General features: G+C 47.0%; 2 protein-coding genes across 2 annotated transcripts in view; both read left to right on the top strand.

Moving 5' to 3' along the window:
• The window catches only part of rpl9 (ribosomal protein L9), a 192,476-nt gene that overhangs the window by 56,810 nt on the left and 113,451 nt on the right, over positions 1–22,215 (top strand). The window lies entirely within an intron of this gene.
• smim14 (small integral membrane protein 14) overlaps positions 2,525–22,215 on the top strand; it is a 33,412-nt gene continuing 13,721 nt past the window's right edge. Inside the window, exons 1-2 of the mRNA XM_055637504.1 lie at positions 2,525–2,690; positions 7,653–7,756. Of these exons, the coding sequence (XP_055493479.1) occupies positions 7,682–7,756 (75 nt within the window). The 5' untranslated portion in view covers positions 2,525–2,690; positions 7,653–7,681. The remainder of the gene's footprint in view (positions 2,691–7,652; positions 7,757–22,215) is intronic.

A 22,215-nucleotide genomic window follows, 5' to 3' on the forward strand; every position in this document is an offset into this window, starting at 1 on the left:
CGTGAGTCAACTGCCAGCCCACCAGCCGTGAGTGAGCTGCCAGCACATCAGGCTTGAGGGACTGAGCTGCCACCCCAAGAATCCATTTAACCCACAATGTCCATACTAGCCATCTAGAGACCAGTAGTCCCTGCAGCCAACAACACCCATTCCAGCTCTCCAGAAAGCGCCCCCCCCCCCCCCCCCCTTACTGGCCACCAATATTGGAATTGGTGGAGAGGTGGAATATTGTGTCGTGGGACCAGCCCTCCCGTGTGAACATGGGACCCAACGGGTCCCACTTAGTCTAATAGTTACATAAAACTGGAGAATTCAATGCTCAGACCGTTAGGTTGTAATCTAATGTCTGAAAAAGGGTCTTGACCCAAAACGTCACCTATTCCTTTTTTCCAGGGATGCTGCCTGACCCGCTGACCAATATTGTGTGTCGGAGGTAACTGCAGATGCTGGTTTAAACCGAAGATAGACACAAAATGCCGGAGTAACAGCATCTCTGGAGAGAAGGAATGGGTGAGGTTTCGGGTCAAGACCCTTCTTCAGACTGGTTAGGGATAAGGGAAACGAGATACAGACAAAGATGCGGAGAGATAAAGAACAATGAATAAAATATATGCAAAAAAAGTAACGATGGTAAAGGAAACAGGCAACTGTTAGCTGTTTGTAGGGTGAAAACAAGAAGATAGTGTGACCTGGATGGTGGAGGGATAGATAAGGAGGGAATGCCGGGGCTACCTGGAGTGAGAGAACTCAATATTCATACCACTGGGCTGTAAGATGCCCAAGCGAAATGTGAGATGCTGTTCCTCCAATTTGCGATTGGTCTCACTCTGACAATGGAGGAGGCCTAGGACAGAAAGGTCTTTATAGGAATGGGAAGGAAAATTAAACTGTCCAGTAACCGGGAGATCAGGTTGATTCAGGCAGGCTGAGGGAAGGTGCTCGGCGAAAAGATCGCCCAATCTACGTTTGGCCTATTTTGTGTCTATCTTAAATGTTCAAATCTTCGGGTTTTGCCGACACCTGGCTACGTTATTGTCCTGTCACTTTTCTGTACTGCCTGATCATAGTTTGCATTCTGCTACCAGTGGTATCATCGGTGAACTTCAAGATCCAGTTGGCGTCGTACTTGGCCACAGTCACTGGTGTACAGGAAGTGGAGCAAAGTCACTAGCGTCGAGAGTCAGGGGAGAGATGTTATGACAAATTATAACAGACTGGGGTCTGTCAGTCAGGAAGACCGGATGAGGCCCCAAAGAAATCTCCCGAAGTTTGGGGACGTTCCCACCAACCAATAGATGTAAAAATAATTGTTAAGTTGTTTTCTTTATTTTTTACGTGTAATCATTTATACGTCGACTTACAACGCACTGAGCCGTCTGCTTCGATCTGCGTCCACGGGGCGTTTCCAGTGATAGTACATTCACATTCCAGCTTCCTTCTCTCAAAATACATGTAAAACTTCCCTCTAACCCGTATTTGAATTACTTCCTCCCTGGATGCGCCCACCCCTTGGGGGTGAAAGTCTTCCGCACATGGAAGCACTTGTTGTGTTGCGGCGCTTGTTGTGTTGCGGCGCTTGTTGTGTTGGGGCGCCGCCGGCGGCGGAGACGGAGCGGACCGGGCGGGTAGAGCACAGGAAGGAGCGGGCGGCGAGGGACAACGGCGGGCGGGCGGCGGCGGCGGCGGGGGGGGGGGGGGGCGCGGGGGGGGGGGAGGGGAGGGGCGCGGAGCGAGGGGCGCGGCACGAGTCGGGCAGTAGCAGGCGGGGCCGAGCCCGGTCCGGCCCGGCGCACGCGCACGTCGCCACTAACCGTCGCTGACGCCGCGCGCACGAACCAACCCGAGACTGACACGGCACCGGAACGAGCGCGATACGGATCGGCCCGCCCCGCATAGCGCCCTCCAGCGGCTGGGCTGGGCTGGGCTGGACCCTGTTGCTCATGCATTCGCTCGGCCGTTTTAACTAAACCCTATAGCCCAAAGATCTTTGCTATATATAACCCATGATCACAATGAATGGCGGTGCTGGCATTACATTGTCTATTGTAATTAATTATTATTTTCCTCTGCCTAAATAAGATAGAGAGGGACACCCAAATCCTGCAGATGTTAGTTTACCAATAACAAAAGGTCCGGCTGGCACATCTATCTAATCTTCGATCTCGGGTACACAAAAATGCTGGAGAAACTCAGCGGGTGCAGCAGCATCTATGGAGCGAAGGAAACAGGCGACCGATCTCGACTGTCTGGCTGTTTAAGAGGGAACTGCAGATGCTGGAGAATCGAAGGTTACACAAAAAGGCTGGAGAAACTCAGCGGGTGCAGCAGCATCTATGGAGCGAAGGAAATAGGCAACGTTTCGGGCCGAAACCCAAGGGTTTCGGCCCGAAACGCTGCCTATTTCCTTCGCTCCATAGATGCTGCTGCACTCGACTGTCTGACTGACTTGCCCGGGGAGTCCCGGCGAGTACGCGCACGCCACGGGCACGGGCACGAGCGCGGCGGCGACGGCAGCAGCAGCTGCTGCACAGGGCCAGGTGGCAGAGATCCGGGTCCCGTCGCCCCGCCTCCTCGTGACGCGGCTGTTGGTGCTCATTGTGTCAAAACAGTGAGGGAGCGCGGCCCGGAACGGCCGAGACACACGGACCGGGACCGGGACAGGGACAGGGACAGGGACAGGGACGGCCCGGGTAAGCGACGCCAGGCCCGCCGGCAGAGGAGGGGGAGGGAGGGAGAGGAGGAGGAGGGCATGGGGATGTGGGTGGTGGGTACACGAACCGTGAGGGTGAAGGGGGACCGGGGATGGGGGAGACGGGTAAGGAGTGAGGAGACGGGGATGATGGATTGCTGGGGGTGTAGGAGGGAATGGGAGAAGCGTGTGAGGAGAGTACGCGAGCCCCCGGGGAGGAGGGGGGCAACGCGAGTAAGGGTGAAGGATGAGACGAGCCCCCTGGGTGAGGGTGAAGGATGAGACGAGCCCCCGCCCGGGGCAACCTACAACGCAGGAGTTTTCCGGTACCGGCTGAGGATTGTGCCACGTCCAATTTCGCAGATGGATGCGGTGCAGAAAGGAAAACATTTGTGTCAAGCAACTCAGCATTGTATATAATTCACGATCGCCTCTGGAGAGATCCTCATTATATGAATTGTGTTTAGGCCCAAGTGTTATGATTTAATTACGTTGTTATCGTTGCTGCGTTTTATGGATAAGATCAAACTATTCAAGATGAGACATTGAAGTCTTGTTTACTTGTTTTGGCCGAGTTTTTTCCCACTTCCAGTTAGGTTGCTTTAGTAGAAATAAGGAACTACAGATGCTGGTTTACCGAAGGAAGACACAAAATGCTGGCGGGACCACTTCTATTTCCTCATATCCCAACAATCAGGCTGAAGAAGGGTCCCGGTCCGAAACGTCACCCAGAGATGTCTGACCCGCTGAGTTACTCCAGCATGTTGTGTCTTTCCTCGGTTGTTTTAGTTTCCTTGTGCAAATTGGCGTTGTTGTAAGTGTATGCAGGAAGTGTATTTTTAAAAATCGCACATCTATAATTTCGCAGATTCCTAGGTTTTAAAAGTGTCATCCGTCTGTGCGTACATAGATTGAGTCTGATTCATCATATAAATTGGTCCGATTCACAAATTCCCTTTCTTACCGTTTTCTTTATTTGGGTTTACCGTAGTTAACAGTTTCAATTTGGACTCGGGTACATTAGATAAATTCAAGATTTTAATAAATTTGGCCCGTTAATTCTTTTACACTGATCGCCCCACAATCAAACCCGTCTTGGATCAGTGACATTTAACGCTTGTAATCTACAGATTTAAGTTACTTTGTTTTTTTCCTTTTGCATGGAAGCCCCAATCCAGCTACAATTTGGATGACAGTGAAATAATTATTCAGCTTTAAATGTTCTGAATGCCCATATATAATTTCGGTTTGGCCATATTCTGATCGGTAATACCTAGAATTGTTTAAATGAAGATAACACCTATATTACTATTGAAGAAAATTGTAAGATTAAGATGTTAGCAAGTGAATTTGAAACGGGGCTAGTGAAAGTAATTTCTATTTGCATTTTACATCCGATGGAGAAGTTTATTTATAAATAGATGACCAAATATTTACATACTGCACAGCTGTTTCGAAAAGCATCAATGCACTATGCAAATGTATTATTCTACTCACATTTGCTTCGAATGTATTTTTTATTCACAATATCTATTTCCTTAAAACTCAGATCGTGTATATGTGTGTGTGTGTTTATTTGTTTGTGTATAATCACATCTTCTCGAAGAAACGAAGCGCTAATGGTAACATTTTTACATTTTTTCCGGTAGAGATTTTCCCCCTGGAGTCTGAAATCGCCTTATCTGAAAATGTCATGCTTTATTTCTCGAGTTATTAATGAAAATGTTCACAAATCTGACAAAACTGAAATAAAAATGACCGTCTTTCGCTGATGTCACAATGGATCTGCTTTCCTCCTTCTCGGGCTGCGAGTGACGTCACCCCCCCCCCCCTTCCTCCTCCCCCCCTCCTCCTCCTCCCCGAGCCTCCTCCCCCCCCTCCCCCCCTCCTCCCTCCGCCCTCCTCCCTCCTCCTCCTCCTCCTCCTCCTCCTCTCCCCCCTCTCCTCCTCCCCCCTCCTCCCTCCCCTCCTCCTCCTCCCCCTCCTCCTCCTCCCCTCCTCCCCTCCTCCTCCCCCCTCCTCCTCCTCCCCTCCTCCTCCTCCTCCCCCCTCCTCTTCCCCCTCCTCCTCAAGTCAAGTTAAGTCAAGTTTATTTGTCACATACACATACGAGATGTGCAGTGAAATGAAAGTGGCAATGCTCGCGGAACAACAAAACAACCAAACAAATTATAAACACAATCATAACACACATATTATTTTACATAATAAATAATAGAAGGAAAAACGTTCTGTACAGTTAGTCCCTGGTGAGAAAGGCGTTTACAGTCCGAATTGCCTCTGGGAAGAAACTCCTTCTCAACCTCTCCGTTCTCACCGCATGGCAACGGAGGCGTTTGCCTGACCATAGCGGCTGGAACAGTCTGTTGCAGGGGTGGAAGAGGTCTCTCATGATTTTGTTTGCTCTGGAGTTGCACCTCCTGTTGTATATTTCCTGCAGGGGGGTGAGTGAAGTTCCCATAGTGCGTTCGGCCGAACGCACTACTCTCTGCAGAGCCTTCTTGTCCTTGGCAGAGCAATTCAGATGGTAATATTCCCAGACAAGATGCTTTCCACCGCCGCTGTGTAGAAGCACTGGAGGATCCTCGGAGACACTCTGAATTTCCTCAATTGCCTGAGGTGGTAAAGGCGCTGCCTTGCCTTACTCACCAGTGCTGAGGCGTGTGATGACCATGTCATATCCTCATAGATGTGGACTCCCAGATATTTAAAACAGTTCACCCTATCCACAGGATCCCCATTTATACTCAATGGAGTGTACGTCCTCGGATGATGTGCCCTCCTAAAGTCCATGATCAGCTCCTTCGTTTTTTTGATGTTCAAGAGGAGGCTGTTCTCCTGGCACCAGAGTGCTAGAGTGCCAGAGTGCTCTCCCCCCCCCCTCCTCCTCTCCCCCCCCTCCTCCTTCCCCCCTCCCCCTCCTCTCCCCCCCCCCTCCTCCCCCCCCTCCTCCCCCCCCCTCCTCCCCCTCCCCCCCATCTCCCCTCCTTCTCCCCCCTCCTCCTCATCCCCCCCCCCCTCATCTCCCCCCCCCTCCTCATCCCCCCCCTCCTCCCCCCCCTCATCTCCTCCCCTCCATCTCCCCCCTCCCCCTCCTCCCCTCCCCCTCCTCCTCCCCCTCCCCTCCTCCCTCCCCCCTCCTCCTCCTCCCCCCTCCTCCCCTCCCCCTCCCTCCTCCCCCCTCCTCCTCCTCCCCCCCCCCCTCCCCCCCCACCCCCTCCTATTCCCCCCTCCTCCCCTCCTCCTCTCCCCTCCTCCTTCTCCTCCTCCCCCTCCTCCCCTCCCCCTCTTCCCCCTCCTCCTCTCCTCTCCCCTCCTCCTCCCCCTCCTCCCCCTCTCCTCCCCCCTCCTCCTCCTCCCCTCCCCTTCCTCCTCCTCTTCCCCCCCCTCCTCCCCCCACCCCCCCTCCTCCTCTTCCCCCCTTCTCCTCCTCCTCCCCCCTCCTCCTCTCCTCCTCCCCTCCTCCCCCCCCTCCTCCCTCCTCTCCTCTCCTCTCCTCCTCCTCTCTCCTCCTGCTCCCTCCTCCCATCTATTCTCTTCTCCTCTCTCTCCCTCCTCCTCTCGGCTCCTCCCATCCCTTTCCTCTCCTCTCCTCTACCCTCTTCCTCCCCTCCTCCTCTCCCCCCTCCCCCCTCTCCTCTCACCTCCCCTCCCCCCTTCCCCCCCTCCTCCCCCCCCCCCCCCCCCCCTCCCTCCTCCTCCTTCCCCCCCCCCCCCCCCCCCCCCACCCCCCCCCTTATCACCCCCCCCCTTCCCCTCCCTCTCTCCTCCCCCCCCCCTCCCTCCTCCTCCTCCTCCTCTCCCCCTCCTCCTCTTCCCCTCCTCCTCTCCCCCTCCTCCCCCTCTACCTCTCCTCCTCTCCTCCTCCTCCCTCCTCCTCCTCCTCCTCCCTCCTCCTCCTCCTCCCCCCCTCCTCCCCTCCTCCTCCTCCTCCCCTCCCTCCTCCTCCTCCTCCCCTCCCTCCCCTCCTCCTCCTCCCTCCTCCTCCCTCCTCCTCCTCCCCCCCTCCTCCTCCTCCTCTCCTCTCCCCTCTTCCTCCTCCTCCTCTTCCTCCCCCCCTCCTCCTCCTCCTCCCTCCTCCTCCTCCTCCTCCCCCTCCTCCTCCCCCTCCCCTCCTCCCCCCCCCCTCCCCCTCCTCCTCCCCCCCTAATAGCTGCAACTGTTTTGTGACACCAGATTATACAAAAATAATGCATCCAGTCCTCGTCTGATATTCTATAAAATGAGCATCAGGTTAATGGCAAATCCGGAAGGTGAGAGTACTGGAATTACCCAAAATATCTCTATCTTTTGATCTTCTAAAGTAAATCACTTACATAACTCGTTTGTGATTTTAACATTCCAGACAACAGAATTTTTTTGTTGCAATAGCAACAGACATTTCATTGTACAACCTCATTGCAGCTAATTTGCTTTCATACTTGAATGACAGGGCTAAAGAAGGTAAAGCAAACTGCCAATTGGCATTAATTTCCGTGACCATCTGAACCCAGTGCTTTGGATTACTTCCTTGTAATCAATCTAGGACAAGTATTTTATATGTTAAAAATTGCACCAAATCTGCATTACAATTGCACAGCAGGCAAAATACCACAGCAAACATTTTTTAATCTTGAGATTCTAAACACATTTTATTTTGCATTGTATGAAGATGGCATGCACTGTTACATCTTTAATCACTGGAATATGGCACAAGATGGTATCTTGCATTTTGCTTCCATCCATTCCCACAACATTGAACTAATGAAAGACAAAGGATTTAAGTGGATGTATGTTTAACTTTAACTGGGTTAAGTGATGAAATGGTAACACAAATGTCTAAATATGCCATACAGCTATTACGTGTACTTAACAGTTTGCCGATTTAAGGATCTGCAGAGGTTCTTAAAATTGTAAATTATACTTTGAATGAGGACTTCCCCTGTTAATTTCTACTATAATTGTTTTCTTTGATAATTACCAGAGACTGGCTGGAGGAAGCTTTATCCAGTGATGGCGGAAGGAGGTTTTGACCCTTGTGAATGCATATGCTCACATGAGCGTGCAATGAGAAGGCTGATAAATTTGGTAAGAAGTTGCACACCATAATCAATTGTTACATAAATGAGTCTCCATTATTAAGGGAATAATTGGAATCTTTCTCTTCAAAGTTCACCTTGTGTCTGGTTTTACAAAGTAGAAATAACAAACCATATTAATTAAGTACCTTTGACATAGCAAAACATCTCACGATATGTTACAGGTGTTTATTTTCAAAATTTCGCAGTGAGCCAAGGAGATTGTGAGATGTCTTAAAGTTGGAATTGGAGATGGGGGTATGAGGACGGAGCTACATAGAACAGAACATTGGTAACTGAAGGCTTGGTCGCCAGTGGATTGATTTGAATTTGGGGTGACGAGAAAGTTAACTTCGAATACTGAAATTCAACATTGGAATTTATTTTCTTATGATTGCTTCCACCCAGCATCCACCTGCCTCTACCAACCAAAATCCACCCCTCCCCTACCTGGCTCTATATGCCCATTATCCTTCATAGTGGAGTCAGGGGATATGGGGAGAAGGCAGGAATGGGGTACTGATTGGGGATGATCAGCCATAATCAGATTGGCTCGAAGGGCCGAATGGCCTACTCCTGCACCTATTGTCTATTGTCATCCCTCTGGTGTACCTCTCACTTCTGTCTCACCATTCCTCCTCTCTTCATACTGTCTATCTCCACTCTCCACTACGAATCCCGATTCAGTATTTTGCCGAAATGTTGATGATTCTTTTCCACTCGCAGATGCTCTTGATTTATTGAGTTTAACTAGAGACCCAGGTTTGATCCTGCCCTCGGGTGATGTCTGTGTGGAGTTTGCATATTCTCCCTTCCATGGGTTTCTTCTGAGTGCTCTGATTTCCTCATAAATTCCAAAGATGTGCGGGTTTATAGCTTAATTGGCTTCTGTAAAAATCGCTCCTAGTTTATAGGGACTGGATGTGAAAGTACCTTTATGGTTATATATCTTTGCTGCATTATTTCCTTCAATTTCCATGACCTGGTCATAAACATAGTTTGCCAATCTATCACTTCAACTTTCCTCTCGTACTTTGTTTCTATTATCTTGATTATTCTTGAACACCGCTCACATTGTGGTCACTTTGTTATTTCAGCCAGAGACTAGTTTTGGTAAGGCTGGTTATGAGGGCTACAGGGAGTTACTCTTTTATTCTCTTCCGTACATCAATTGCCGAGACCAAGGAATGTAAAATTGCTGCCAATGTTCAGAGCTGGGTTTGGGGTTCATAGATCGACTTCGCGGTTCTAAGCGAATGGCAATAGATGAACGTTTCCTTTGCAGGAATCAGATCCCGAAACACGTTTAGTTTGAACATTACCAATTCTGCAAAGAATGCTATTAACATTGCATTAGAAACCAAAGATCGTAATTTACGATTTTTCAAGAGTTTCCCACCTGACTCAGCTGCTATTGTGTTTCTTTTACCATCTGGTCAATGGTTAAAATTCCTTACTACATTAATAAACGCCATTAAGGAAGTTCTCCGGTCTACTTTTCTACGACTAAATACAGGTGTTTGTATCTTTCTTTTAACCAATCACTGAAGAGCTTCCAGATTGTTCAAGGTAGATACAAAGAATTTATTAGCCAAGTGTGTAATAATAATAATAATAATAAATTTTATTTTTGGGTGCCTTTCAGACATCTCAAGGACACCTTACAGAGATTAACATGAATAAAAAACATATAATCAGAATAAAATAAATAATAAAGACATCACAGAAACACAAATTAAAAACAGAATTCAGTCCAAAAACAAAAAATCAAAAACACAATGTGAAGAGAGAGCAGCGGCAGCTAAAGCGCGCCAGCATCCACTCTCTCTTCACGGCAGCCATCTTGGACAAAGACTAACAGGATTACGTACAGACAAAAAATCATCCCCCCACAATGGACACCACTGTGGGGGAAGGCACAATGTCCAGTCCAACAAACAATGTCAAACAATGTCCAACAAACAATGTCAAACAATGTCCAACAAACAATTTGACTTGCCATACAGTCATACCAAAAACGCAGCAAGACACGCAACTACATAAAAATTAACATAAACATTCACCACAGCGCACTGTGATGGAAGGCAATAACATATTATCACCTTCCCTCCTTTTCTCCGACGGTCGGGGTAGTTGAACCATCCGCAGTCGGGGTGGTCGAAGCTCCTGCGGTCGGAGCTCCCGAAGTCGATCCCCAGCAAAGGGACCGCCAGCTACAATGTTTGGCCGGCGTGCGGACAGAGATACAATACAGAAAAAGTTGCATCTCCATCAAGGAAAGAGATAAAGGTTTCCCCCACCCCCCACACATAATAATAATAATAATAATAATAATTTTATTTATAGAGCACTTTAAAAACAAACATAGCTGCAACAAAGTGCTGTACATCACTAATCATTGACAAAAAAGTTAATACACACCAAAAATAACAATCAAAAGAAATAGTAGGAAAAGACATGTAAAATAAAGAAACATCAAAAACACCACAAACAGAAGCAAAGCCTCAGGCATGGTCAAAAGCCAGGGAGTACAAATGCGTTTTAACACTGGATTTGAAGATGGACAGTGAGGGGGCCTGTCTGATGTGCAACGACAGGGTGTTCCAGAGTGCCGGAGCAGCAACAGAGAAGGCTCTATCCCCTCTGAGCCTCCGACTAGACCTCTTTACATAATATAAAAGATACACTAAAACATAAATTTAACAACAGACTAAAAACAACAAAAGAAGAAAAGGACAAGACAGACTGTTAGTGAGACTGCCATCATGCGCCACCACCCGGTGATGTATCTTGTATTCTTGTATCTTTCAGCAGACAATTGCAGTTGTCACTCTGGTTGATTAAATAGTCAGTTTGTCTATTTAGAGTAGAGTAGTTAAAAGCAGAAAATGTTGAATGAATGAAAACTTTATTGTCATTCAGATATATACAGTGCACCTTGAACGAAATTTCGTTGCATTTGACTCTCCAAAATCAGGTAATAGTAAAAAGTGCTAGGTGCGTCCATAAAAATGCCTCATGTGCATGGTTCTGTAAAATAAATATATATAAAAAGTTTTTAAAAAGTGTCGATATTTAAAAAGTTCTAGCCTCGATTTTGTTGATTGTTCAGTAATCTTATGGCCTGGGGGATGAAGCTGTTGCAGAACCTGGTTGTCCCGCTCTTCATGCTGCGGTACCTCCTGTTCTCCTGGTTGTGGCTCTAATTTCCTCACTGTAGTGGTGTTCAGTGCCTCAAACCTGCCGAAATGATTATTTAGTTCATTTAGAAAGTCTGTGTCATCCTTACAAGACATCTATCTGAAGGGCCTTGTAGTTTGTTATGGCCCGGATGCCTTCCCACATGTTCCTGGTGTTGGTATCATCCTGGAAGAAACCCTGGATTTTCTGTCCGTGGGCGTGCTTTGCTTTCCTAATTTCGCGGTTGAGGTTGGCTCTCGCTGTTCTCAGAGCCCCCAAATCACCAGATTTAAAAGCCGCATTTCGTGCTTTCAGCTTAAAAAGATTTTAAACGTCTCAATAGTCTTTTATTGTTACGTCTACCAATTAAGGTGCAGTGATACGAGAATTCCATTCAATGAGTTCTAAATAAACGTAATCGACCTGAAATTGTAACTTTGTTAGTCTCTCTACAGTGATTCCTGACCTGTCTGAATAGTTCCATCAATTCTATTATCTGTTTTTGGATTTCTGGAAAATACAATTTGTTTGCTTTTTATTATAGCAGGGAAGTAGCCTTTGCAGCTCTGTCTAAATGTGTGTTAAAATCAGAAGCTGTTGGTGCAAATGTTCACTTGATTTGCCATAACAGTTTGCATAACAGTTTGCATTCAACTGCCAGAGTCATATAAACATGAGTTTGTTATACATCATTTTGGAGGATGGTTTGCATATGTAAATTTTGTGTCTGCAGAATTGGAAATAATACATAAGTTATTAACTCTCTATTTAGCAACATTCGTTATTTCCTTTTCAGTCAGACGCCGGTTTGAGTCAATGAGGAACTGAAACCTAAAGCAAAAGTTATCGGAGCAAAAATAAAGACAATTCTGTATATAAAAATGTACACCATAGAAGCAGAAATAAGCTGTTCTGGCAGGCAGGTTTGCTAGGGCTACATGTGTGGGTTTAAACTTAATAGTGGGAGGGGGGGTGGGACTGACATAATGGGAGTATAAAGATGGAGTTAAAGGGGAAGTGAGTACAGGAAAAGTTACAAAAGACTCCTGAATTGAGATCCTGAAGGAGATTGAGAGGGGATCTTATAGAAACTTACAAAATTCTTAAGGGGTTGGACAGGCTAGATGCAGGAAGATTGTTCCCGATGTTGGGGAAGTCCAGGACAAGGGGTCACAGCTTAAGGATAAGGGGGAAATCCTTTAAAACCGAGATGAGGAGAACTTTTTTCACACAGAGAGTGGTGAATCTCTGGAACTCTCTGCCACAGAGGGTAGTTGAGGCCAGTTCATTGGCTATATTTAAGAGGGAGTTAGATGTGACCCTTGTGGCCAAGGGGATCAGAGGGTATGGAGAGAAGGCAGGTACGGGATACTGAGTTGGGTGATCAGCTATGATCATATTAAATGGCGGTGCAGGCTCGAAGGGCCGAATGGCCTACTCCTGCACCTAATTTCTATGTTTCTATGAATTAATGGGAAGAAAAGTTTGAGAAGGGATAAGAGAGTAAGGTCAGGGCCAATAGTGACCAGTGTGAGAGGGGAGATGAATATCAAAGTTAAAGTATTGTATATGAATGCGCGAAGAAGATAAATAAAGTGGATGAGCTTGAGGCTCAGTTAGAAATTGACAAGTATGCTGTTGTGGGAATTACAGAGACATGGCTGCAAGAGGACCAGGGCTGGGAATTGAATATTCAAGGGTATACGTCCTATCGAAAAGACAGACAGGTGGGCAGAGGGGGTGGGGTAGCTCTGTTGGTGAGGATTCAAACTCAGTCCCTTGCGAGGGGTGACATTGAAACAGATGTAGAGTCAGTATGGATAGAACTAAGGAATGGTAAGGGTAAAAATACCCTAATGGGAGTTATCTACTGGTCCCCAAACAGTGGCCTTGGATATAGGTTGCAAGTTGAATCATCAAGAGTTAAAATTGGCATGTCAAAAAGGTAATGCTACAGTTGTTATGGGAGATTTCAACTTGCAGATAGACTGGGAAAATCAGGTTGATACTGGACCCCCAAGAAAGGGAGTTTGTGGAGTGCCTCCATGATGGATTCTTAGAGCAGCTTGTACTGGAACCTACCAGGGAGAAGGCAATTCTGGATTTAGTGTTGTGTAATGAACCGGATTCGATAATGGAACTCGAGGTAAAGGAGCCATTAGGAGGTAGTGACCATAATATAATAGGTGTTAATCTACAATTTGAGAGGGAGAAGGGAAAATCGGAGGTGCCAGTATTACAGTTGAACAAAGGGGTCTATGGAGCCATGAGGGATGACCTGGACAATGTTGACTGGAAAGATACCCTAGCAGAGATGACAGTGGATCAACAATGGCAGGTATTTCTGGGAATTAAGCAGGATCAATTCATTCCAAAGAGGAAGAAAGATTCTAAGGGGAATAAGAGGTGACGGTGGCAGACAAGGGAAGTCATGGACAGTATAAAAATAAAAGAGAAGAAGTATAACATAGCAAAGATGAGCGGAAAGCCAGAAGATTGGGTAACTTTTAAAGAGCAACAGAAGATCAATAAAAGGGCGGAGACGGAGAGGAGGTCGTCCCTTGTGACAGCCAGAGATCGCCAGGTGGGATCGGGATCACCAGTGAGGAAAAGGTGTCACTATTCCCTGTGTCCCTGCGATCAACAGAGTAATCGCAGGTCTCCATAGACGGCCTCTCCCAGAGAGAGTAATGGCCACCAGGGCCACCTTCCCATTGCGTTGCCCTGCGCCCGCACGATGATATCGGCCGCTGCCACGTTCTAGAACCCGAAGCGCGAGCGTACTTCGTGTTCAGCGGCTGGGCTGTGGGTGGGGCTGGGCACTGCGGGAACCAAGGCGCGAGTGTACTTCGTGTTGAGATGCTGGGCACACGCTAACCACCACAATTGATATTATATTAATATTATTTATTCACTCCTTTTACCTCATGCCCCGCCCTATCCACTCGCGCATAGCCCCCAACTCGCAGGCGCGGCTAGAGGTAGGGGGATAGACAGAGAGGGACACAGAGGCACAGAGAGGGACACAGAGGCACAGAGAGGGACACAGGCACAGAGAGGGACACTGACGCACACACAGAGGGGCACAGAGAGGGACACAGAAAGGGAGACGGAGGCACAGAGAGTGACACAGGCACGGAGAGGAACACAGAGAGGGACATAGAGGCAGGGGAGCTTGCTGCCTTTTGGAGCTGGTGTTTCCGGGTGTTCGCTGCCTTTTGGACCTGGGGTTTCCGATTTGCGGCGTCTTTTGAGCGGGCGGACGGTCAAAACCAGCGGAGGGATGGCTGATCGTAGCTTTCGCAACGGGAAAACCCATCCTCCTGCCTGACAGATGATAGGGGGGGGGGGAGACGGAGAGGAGGTCATCCCGCATGACAGCCAGGTGGGACCGGGATCACCAGCGAGGAAAAGGCGTCAGGATTCCCCGTGTCCCTACGATCAACGGGGGAATTGCAGATCTCCATATACGGCCTCTCCCAGAGGGAGTAATGGCCGCCAGGGCCACCTTCCCACTGCGCTGCCACGCACAACGATAACAGCCGCCGCCATGTTCTAGAACCCGAGCCGAAGCGCGAGCGTACTTGTTTGGCGGTTGGTCTGTGGGCGGGGCTGGGCACTGCGGGAGCCGAGTGTTGGGCTGTGGGCGGGGCTGGGCACTGCGGGAGCCGAGGTGCGAGTGTACTTAGTGTTGAGCTGCTGGGCTGTGGGCGGGGCTGGGCGCTGCGCTGTGGACGACTGGGCGAGTGCTAGTCGACCGCACAGCGAGTTGGGAGGCGACAAAATGACTGAGCCGGGGTGAGGGTTAATGTAACTTGTCAGCTGCTTTAATCCAGAGCCTGGGGGGTGGGGGTGAGAGCCATTGTAACGTCATCCAGCTCGTTAGATTTTAAAAAGCTGTTCGGATTGTAAAGTGGGGGGAGTGGGGTTAACGTAACTCGTCAGCTGCTGCGGAGAGGGGGGTCTGGGCTTCAAGCCGGGTGGGCCACGAGCAAAGGCATTGTGATGTCATCAGCTCGCTTCAGCACTTAGATTTGAAAAATGTCAGATTGGTGAACAATTTTAGTAAAAAAAAACTCAGGAAATAATGAATCGAATTTACAGATGAGTGGATTTTTGAAATCATGAGGTCAATCTCTACCGGAATATGTACAAATTTCTCCGTTACCGAGTCAGGTTTTCGAGGAGATGTGAATCGCACACGAAATGACACACACGCACCCACACATATCCATATCCAATAAATTATATGATATCATCTAATCCAGGTATCATTCTGGTAAACCTCTTCAAAGCCTCTTCAAAGCCACCTCATCCTTCTTGTAATGGGGCAACCAGAGTGCAACACAATACTCCAAATGCAAACTAACCAAAATTTTAAAAAACTACATGGTTTCCTGACTCTTGTACTAAATACTCCATCCTATGAAGGCAAGCATGCCTTATGCCTTATTTACCACTCAATCTTCTCATCTTGTTCAAAGGACTGGGATAATTGTAATCCCATCTGCATATGCATGATCCATGTCCCTGCGGGTGATCGACGGTCGGCTTGGACTTGGCGGGCTGAAGGGTTTGTTTCCATGTTGTATCTCTAAACTAAACAACAGTGCTGTGCTTAATAATAAGGACTCCTCCAATAAAACCAGACATTTTGAATCTGGAGTCTAGAACATAGCAGGCACATGAGTCATCAGCACTGTGAATTATATATAACTTGGGCACTATCGAAAAGAAAACAAGAGAAGCATCGTTGTATTTTTTATTTCAATTGTAGAAACTATAAAAAGCAGAAGTAAACATCAGTTTTAAAATCCATTCATGCTCACGAAACTTCCAGTTGATCCATAATGTGTGAGGTCATGAGAAATAGGAGTAGAATTAGGCCATTTGGCCTATCAAGTCTACTTTGACATTCAATCATGGCTGATCTTTCTCACCCTTCTCACCCCATTCACCTGCCTTCTCCCCATAACCTCTGATAACTGTACTAATCAAGAATCTTATCTATCTGTGCCTTAAAAATATCCACTGACTTGGCAAAGAATTCCACAGTTTCACCACCCTCTGACTAAAGAAATTTCTCCTTATCTCCTTCCTAAAAGAACGTCCTTTAATTCTGAGGCTATGACCTCTAGTCCTAGACTCTCCCCCTAATGAAAACATCCTCTCCACATTCACTCTATCCAAGCCTTACTATTCTGTATGTTTCAATGAGGTCCCCTGTGTGAAGATTAATGAACCAGGGTATATCATGGTTATGTGACTGGAAATTACAAGCAACATGACTTCACTTTCCTCTACAGCCAGGAAATATAAATTTGTATAATTAATTGATTCTGGAATAAAAGGATATTGGCAGTGATGTCACTCGTGATACTTTAGAATTGGTGTAAAGAAAAAAAGTGCTGAAAATACTGCGGCCCAGGCAGCTTTTTATTCAGAAAGAAATAGTTGATATTTCAGCTCAATGGCTTGTCGTCAGTTAACCTACCAAGGGGGATAATAATAATAAATTTTATTTATGTGCACCTTTCAAGAGTCTCAAGGACACCTTACAAAAATTTAGCAGGTAGAGGAAAAACATGTAAGGGGAATTAAATGAATAGTAGAGACATGACTAGTACACAAAGCAAATACAGAATTCAATACAAAACACAGTATGAGGCAATTAATGCACAGATGAAAAGGGACGGCACGTGGGGCTAAGGATAGGCAGAGGTGAAGAGATGGGTCTTGAGGCGGGACTGGAAGATGGTGAGGGACACGGAATTGTGGATCAGTTGGGGGAGGGAGTTCCAGAGCCTGGGAGCTGCCCTGGACAAGGCTCTGTCCCCAAAACTGCGGAGGTTGGACGTGGATGGAGAGGAGACCAGCTGATGTGGATCTGAGGGACCGTGAGGGTTGGTAGGGGGAGAGGAGGTCAGTGAGATATGGGGGGGCCAGATAGTGGAGGGCTTTGTAGGTGAGGATCAGGAATTTGTAGGTGATCCGGTGGGAAATGGGAAGCCAGTGAAGTTGTTTGAGGACTGGAGTAATGTGATGCCAGGATTTGGTATGGGTGATGAGTCGGGCGGCTGCGTTCTGGACCAGTTGGAGTCAGTTGATGTAGGTGGAGCTGATGCCAAGGAGAAGTGAGTTGCAATAGTCCAGTCGGGAGGAGATGAAGGCATGGATGAGTCTTTCAGCAGCGGGCGGTGTGAGAGAGGGTCTGAGTTTGGCGATGTTGCGGAGATGAAAGAAGGAGGTTTTAATGACATGGCAGATGTGAGGCTCAAGGGAGAGGGTGGAATCAAAGGATAGGGCCCTTATTAAGTGCCCTTATAATCTGTGGACTGTACTTTGCTTTAGTCTGGAGCTGCACGTGCGCCAAACTAAATAGTTTGACCCACATGCAGCTTCAGACTAAAGCAAAGTGGTTGACACGGAAGAAGGGTCTCGACCCAAAATGTCACCCATTCCTTCTTTCCAGAGATGCTGCCTGTTACTCCAGCATTTTGTGTCTACTAAGTGGTTGACACTGTTTTCGGAGTTGACAGCAGTCAATTCAATGTACCAAACTGCTACAAACAAGTACAATAACCATAAAGCCAAATGGATTTTCAATTTTGAGGGACAGGACTGGCTGCTCAATGCTCTGGGATACAGGTGCTTCAGGAGAGACAGGGGTAATGGTAAAAGATGAGGGGGGGGAATGCATCATTGATTAGGTAGGATGTCACGGCAGGAATCAGAGGTGACATTACGGACGGTTCATCTATTGTGGCTATAGGTAGAGTGGAGGAACAAAAAGGGATGATCACCTTGTTGGGGGTGTACTACAGACCCCCAAATAAACAATGGGTATTAGAAGAACAAATATATCAGGGGATTGCAGACAGCTGCAAGTCAAATACGGTTGTTATAGTGGGGGATTTTAACTTTCCCAATATTAACTGGGGAATTTCTCAAAGGTGTTCAGGAGTTTTCTCCAGCAATATACAGAGGGCCCCACATGAGAGGGCAACACTTGATCTACTCTTGGGAAACTGGGACGGGTAAGTGAATTAAGTGTTTTGGGGGGCCTTTTGGGACCAGTGCCCACTGTTCGATTAGGTTTAAGATAGCTATGGATAGGGACAGAGAGGGGCCCTTGTGTTAAAATGCTAAAATGCTAAATTGAGAGTCTCGCTCAAGTTGATTTGGAACAGGTTGTTTGAGGGGAAAGGAAATCAGCCAAGTGGGATTTTTTTTAAAAGTGTGCTGACAAAAGTTCAGGATATGCAAGTCCCTGTCCGAGTGAAGGGCAAGGCAGCCAAACGTAAGGAAGCTTGGCTGACGAGCGAAATAGAAGCATTGGTCAAGAATAAGGAGGACACATGGGACGCAGCTGGGATCAAGTGTATCCCTGGAGGAGTTTCGGGAACTAAGGAGTCAAGTAAAGAAAATCAGTAGGGCAAAAAGGGGCCAGGAGGTAGCTCTGGTAGATAGCATTAAGTACAATCCTAAGTGATTTTATAAATACATAAAGGGGAAAATTATCTTTAAATACAGGAGTGGTGCCGGAAGATTGGAGAGTGGCAAATGTTGAGCCTTTGTTCAAGAAGGGCTGCAGGGAAAATGCTGGGAACTGTAGGCCAGTGAGCTTAACATCTGCAGTTGCAAGGGCCACGGAGCGTTTTTGAAAGTGGGGGGGCTGAGCGATCACTGATCACCGGCCTCGGGGGTACCCAGCGAGCGTGCAAAGCGACTGAGCGGTGGAAGGGTGTGGGAGGGGGGCAACCACCTCCCACGGTAGGGACTTTTTGAAATTTGATATATTAAAATCATGTTTTAGTGCATTGTAGAAGTATGTTTTGTGTTTGAAGTATTTTTAAAATGTAGGGCCTACATGAGAGATAGCAAGTGATTATTATTTTTGACCCGAAACGATACGTCATCCATTCATTTTCTCCGGAGATGCTGCCTTACTGAGATGCTCCAGCATTTTGTGTCTATCTCCCCTATTGCCTTGCCCTTCCTCCCAGACTTTTACAAGCTTTCCCCTTCAGTGCTAGGCCCAGCCCTCTTTGTGAAGGGTCTCCTGAAGCGCTGTCTCTCCACTCTCTGCCGAGTTTGTCGTCTGCCATTGCCTCTGGTGTGATCATCCGAAGTCCATGTTGTACGTCTCTTGGAACAACTTCTCCTTGTTTCTTCCACCACAGGATTGTGAACATGCTCTCAGTCTCCTACTCCCCTCCCCTGCAACGCAAATAGCCCGAGAGTCTATACATGACTGAGACCATGGAGTAAATGGGGTGCTTAAGGAGTATAAAGAATGTAAAAAGAATCTTAAGAAAGAAATTAGAAAAGCTAAAAGAAGGTTGCTTTGGCAAGTAAGGTGAAAGTAAATCCAAAGGGTTTCTACAGCACCATTAATAGCATAAAGATAACGAGGGATAAAATTGGTCCATTAGAGAGACAGAGTGGACGGCTATCTGCAGAGCCAAAAGAGATGGGGGAGATATTGAACAATTTCTTTTCTTCGGTATTCACCAAGGAGTAGGATATTGAATTATGTGAGGTAAGGGAAACAAGTAGAGTAGCTATGGAAACTATGAGATTCAAAGAAAAAGAAGTACTGACACTTTTGAAAAATATAAAAGTGGATAAGTCTCCAGGTCCTGACAGGATATTCCCTAGGACATTGAGGGAAGTTAGTGTAGAAATAGCAGGGGCTATGACAGAAATATTTCAAATGTCATTAGAAACGGGAATATTGCCGGAGGATTGGCGTACTGCGCATGTTGTTCCACTGTTTAAAAAGGGTTCTAAGAGTAAACCTAGCAATTATAGGCCTGTTAGTTTGACTTCAGTGGTGGGCAAATTAATGGAAAGGATACTTAGAGATAATATATATAAGCACCTGGATAAACAGGGTCTGATTAGGAACAGCCAATATGGATTTGTGCCTGGAAGGTCATGTTTGACTAATCTTCTTGAATTTTTTGAAGAGGTTACTAGGGATATTGATGAGGGTAAAGCAGTGGATGTTGTCTATATGGACTTTAGTTAGGCCTTTGAGAAGGTTCCTCATGGAAGGTTGGTTAAGAAGGTTCAATTGTTGGGTATTAATGGTGGAGTAGCAAGATGGATTCAACAGTGGCTGAATGGGAGATGCCAATGAGTAATGGTGGACGGTTGTTTGTCAGGTTGGAGACCGGTGACTAGTGGGGTGCCACAGGGATCTGTGTTGGGTCCACTGTTGTTTGTCATGTACATCAATGATCTGGATGATGGTGTGGTAAATTGGATTAGTAAGTATGCAGATGATACTAAGATAGGTGGTGTTGTGGATAATGAAGTAGATTTCCAAAGTCTACAGAGAGATTTATGCCATTTGGAAGAATGGGCTGAAAGATGGCAGATGGAGTTTAATGCTGATAAGTGTGAGGTGCTACATCTTGGCAGGATAAGCCTTATTTGAACTCACCAACGGCTTATACAGACACAGCATGATATCCCAACTCATGTATCCAATACCCTTACTAATCTAGGCAATCTTGCCAATCACTGCTTTCACCACTTTCAGGGGACTTTATACCTGTACTCCTCAGTATCTCTGTTCTACAACAGTCACCAGGGTCCTATGATTTGCAGTGTAACTCCTGGCCAGCTTTGTCTTATCAAAATGCATCAACATACATATGTCAGAGTTAAATTCCAGAATGATGTTTCCTCCTTTCCTTACCAGAGCTTCAATCTCTTGTCATCCATGGTTCCCTACTCCTGTCAACTTTGCCCGTCGCTCTAACAGGAACAGGTTGGTCCCGAATTCCCACTCTCTTGCTTTTAACAGTACCTGCCATAAAAATTGGCTTTGCACCAATTTAGGACTTTAACTGTGGACCAATTGTATAATTTTAGAGGCTTTTGTTTGAGACATCGGGGCAATATCACAGGCCATTCTCCCGCCTCCTGTCTGGCATGCTGTTCTGTCTGTCCACTACACACACGCTGTTCTCCAGTATGATTGAGATTATCTACAAGGAAAGTAGGAACTTTAAATACATCTTGCAGCTTTATCTCAACCCTGCAGAGACAGGCTGACTGACATTTTAATTCAAGCATCCAACGACAGCTAGAACGTTGAGTATTCTGCTACTAATGTTAGGGCTGAATGTAAATAAAATGCTGCACTGCCATTTGCACCAGCCCATCATTTAAATTGAGCTCTTATTGGTATTTTATAGGAAGCACTATGATTTACATTAAAACACGTTTTTCAAAGGAACTCTGAAACTTAAAATCAGTTATCAAAGGTCTTGAGTGACATATTTTAAACTTCTGGGAAAAATAAATATTTTTGTTAGCAAAAGCAACTTTTAGGATTGATATAGTATTGCTTAATTATAAGGGTGTTTGTTTGCAAATGTATTTCATGGCACACGTAGCTATAAAACGATGTAGTTATGCCACGTAGCTATAAAACAATGTAGTTATGCCACGTAGCTATAAAACAATGTAGAGGATGGCCACATAACCTATGTTCACTGTCTGGCTCTTTGGCAGTCGTGGGTTACGGTTTGGGACATAGCTTGCCTCTCATTTTCGCTCTCCTCAACTATCTTACCTGCCACGACCCATCTTCTCTTCTTACACTGGCAATTGCAACCAGAATTGTATGGGTCTTGTCATTAACCAGTAACTTTTGGGGGTCGCAAGAACGACAACTGAACTTTTATTCAGAAATTCACTCTTCAGTACACAGGCTCTCTTGATACGTCTGGCCACAATGGTGGTCAGTTGCTGAACTGCCGCGTGAAAGCAAAACCGCGCGAAAACAAGCATCCCCTCCCGAGTCACGTGACCGCGGCTTCCGAACGCCGGGTTCGATACTTTCATGCGCCATCAGGCGCCGCTACATGGTCACCCCCCCAGAATCCGCGGTACGGAAACGCACGGGTAACCGGTCGGTTCGACCAGAACGCGTAGTCCGAGGTTGCGGAGCGAGCGTAACGGTAGGGGCCGGCATAACAGAACCGGAGGGACGCGAAGAATGCGAACGAGGGATGGGCGTAACAGAGAGGACCGGGGAGAAACATAACCGGGGGAATACATCGGAGTCCCTCACCCTGAGCACAGGATCGCCCCAGGGTTGCGTCCTCAGCCCCCTATTGTACTCCCTGTACACACATGACTGTGTGGCTAGGTTCAGCTCCAATTCAATAATTAGGTTTGCTGATGACACTGTGGTGGTGGGCCTGATCTCAGACAACGATGAGAAGGCCTACCGGGAGGAGGTGGCTGATCTAGCACTCTGGTGCCAGG

This window comes from Leucoraja erinacea, chromosome 1 (assembly GCF_028641065.1).
Source record: "Leucoraja erinacea ecotype New England chromosome 1, Leri_hhj_1, whole genome shotgun sequence".
Lineage (NCBI taxonomy): Eukaryota > Metazoa > Chordata > Chondrichthyes > Rajiformes > Rajidae > Leucoraja > Leucoraja erinaceus.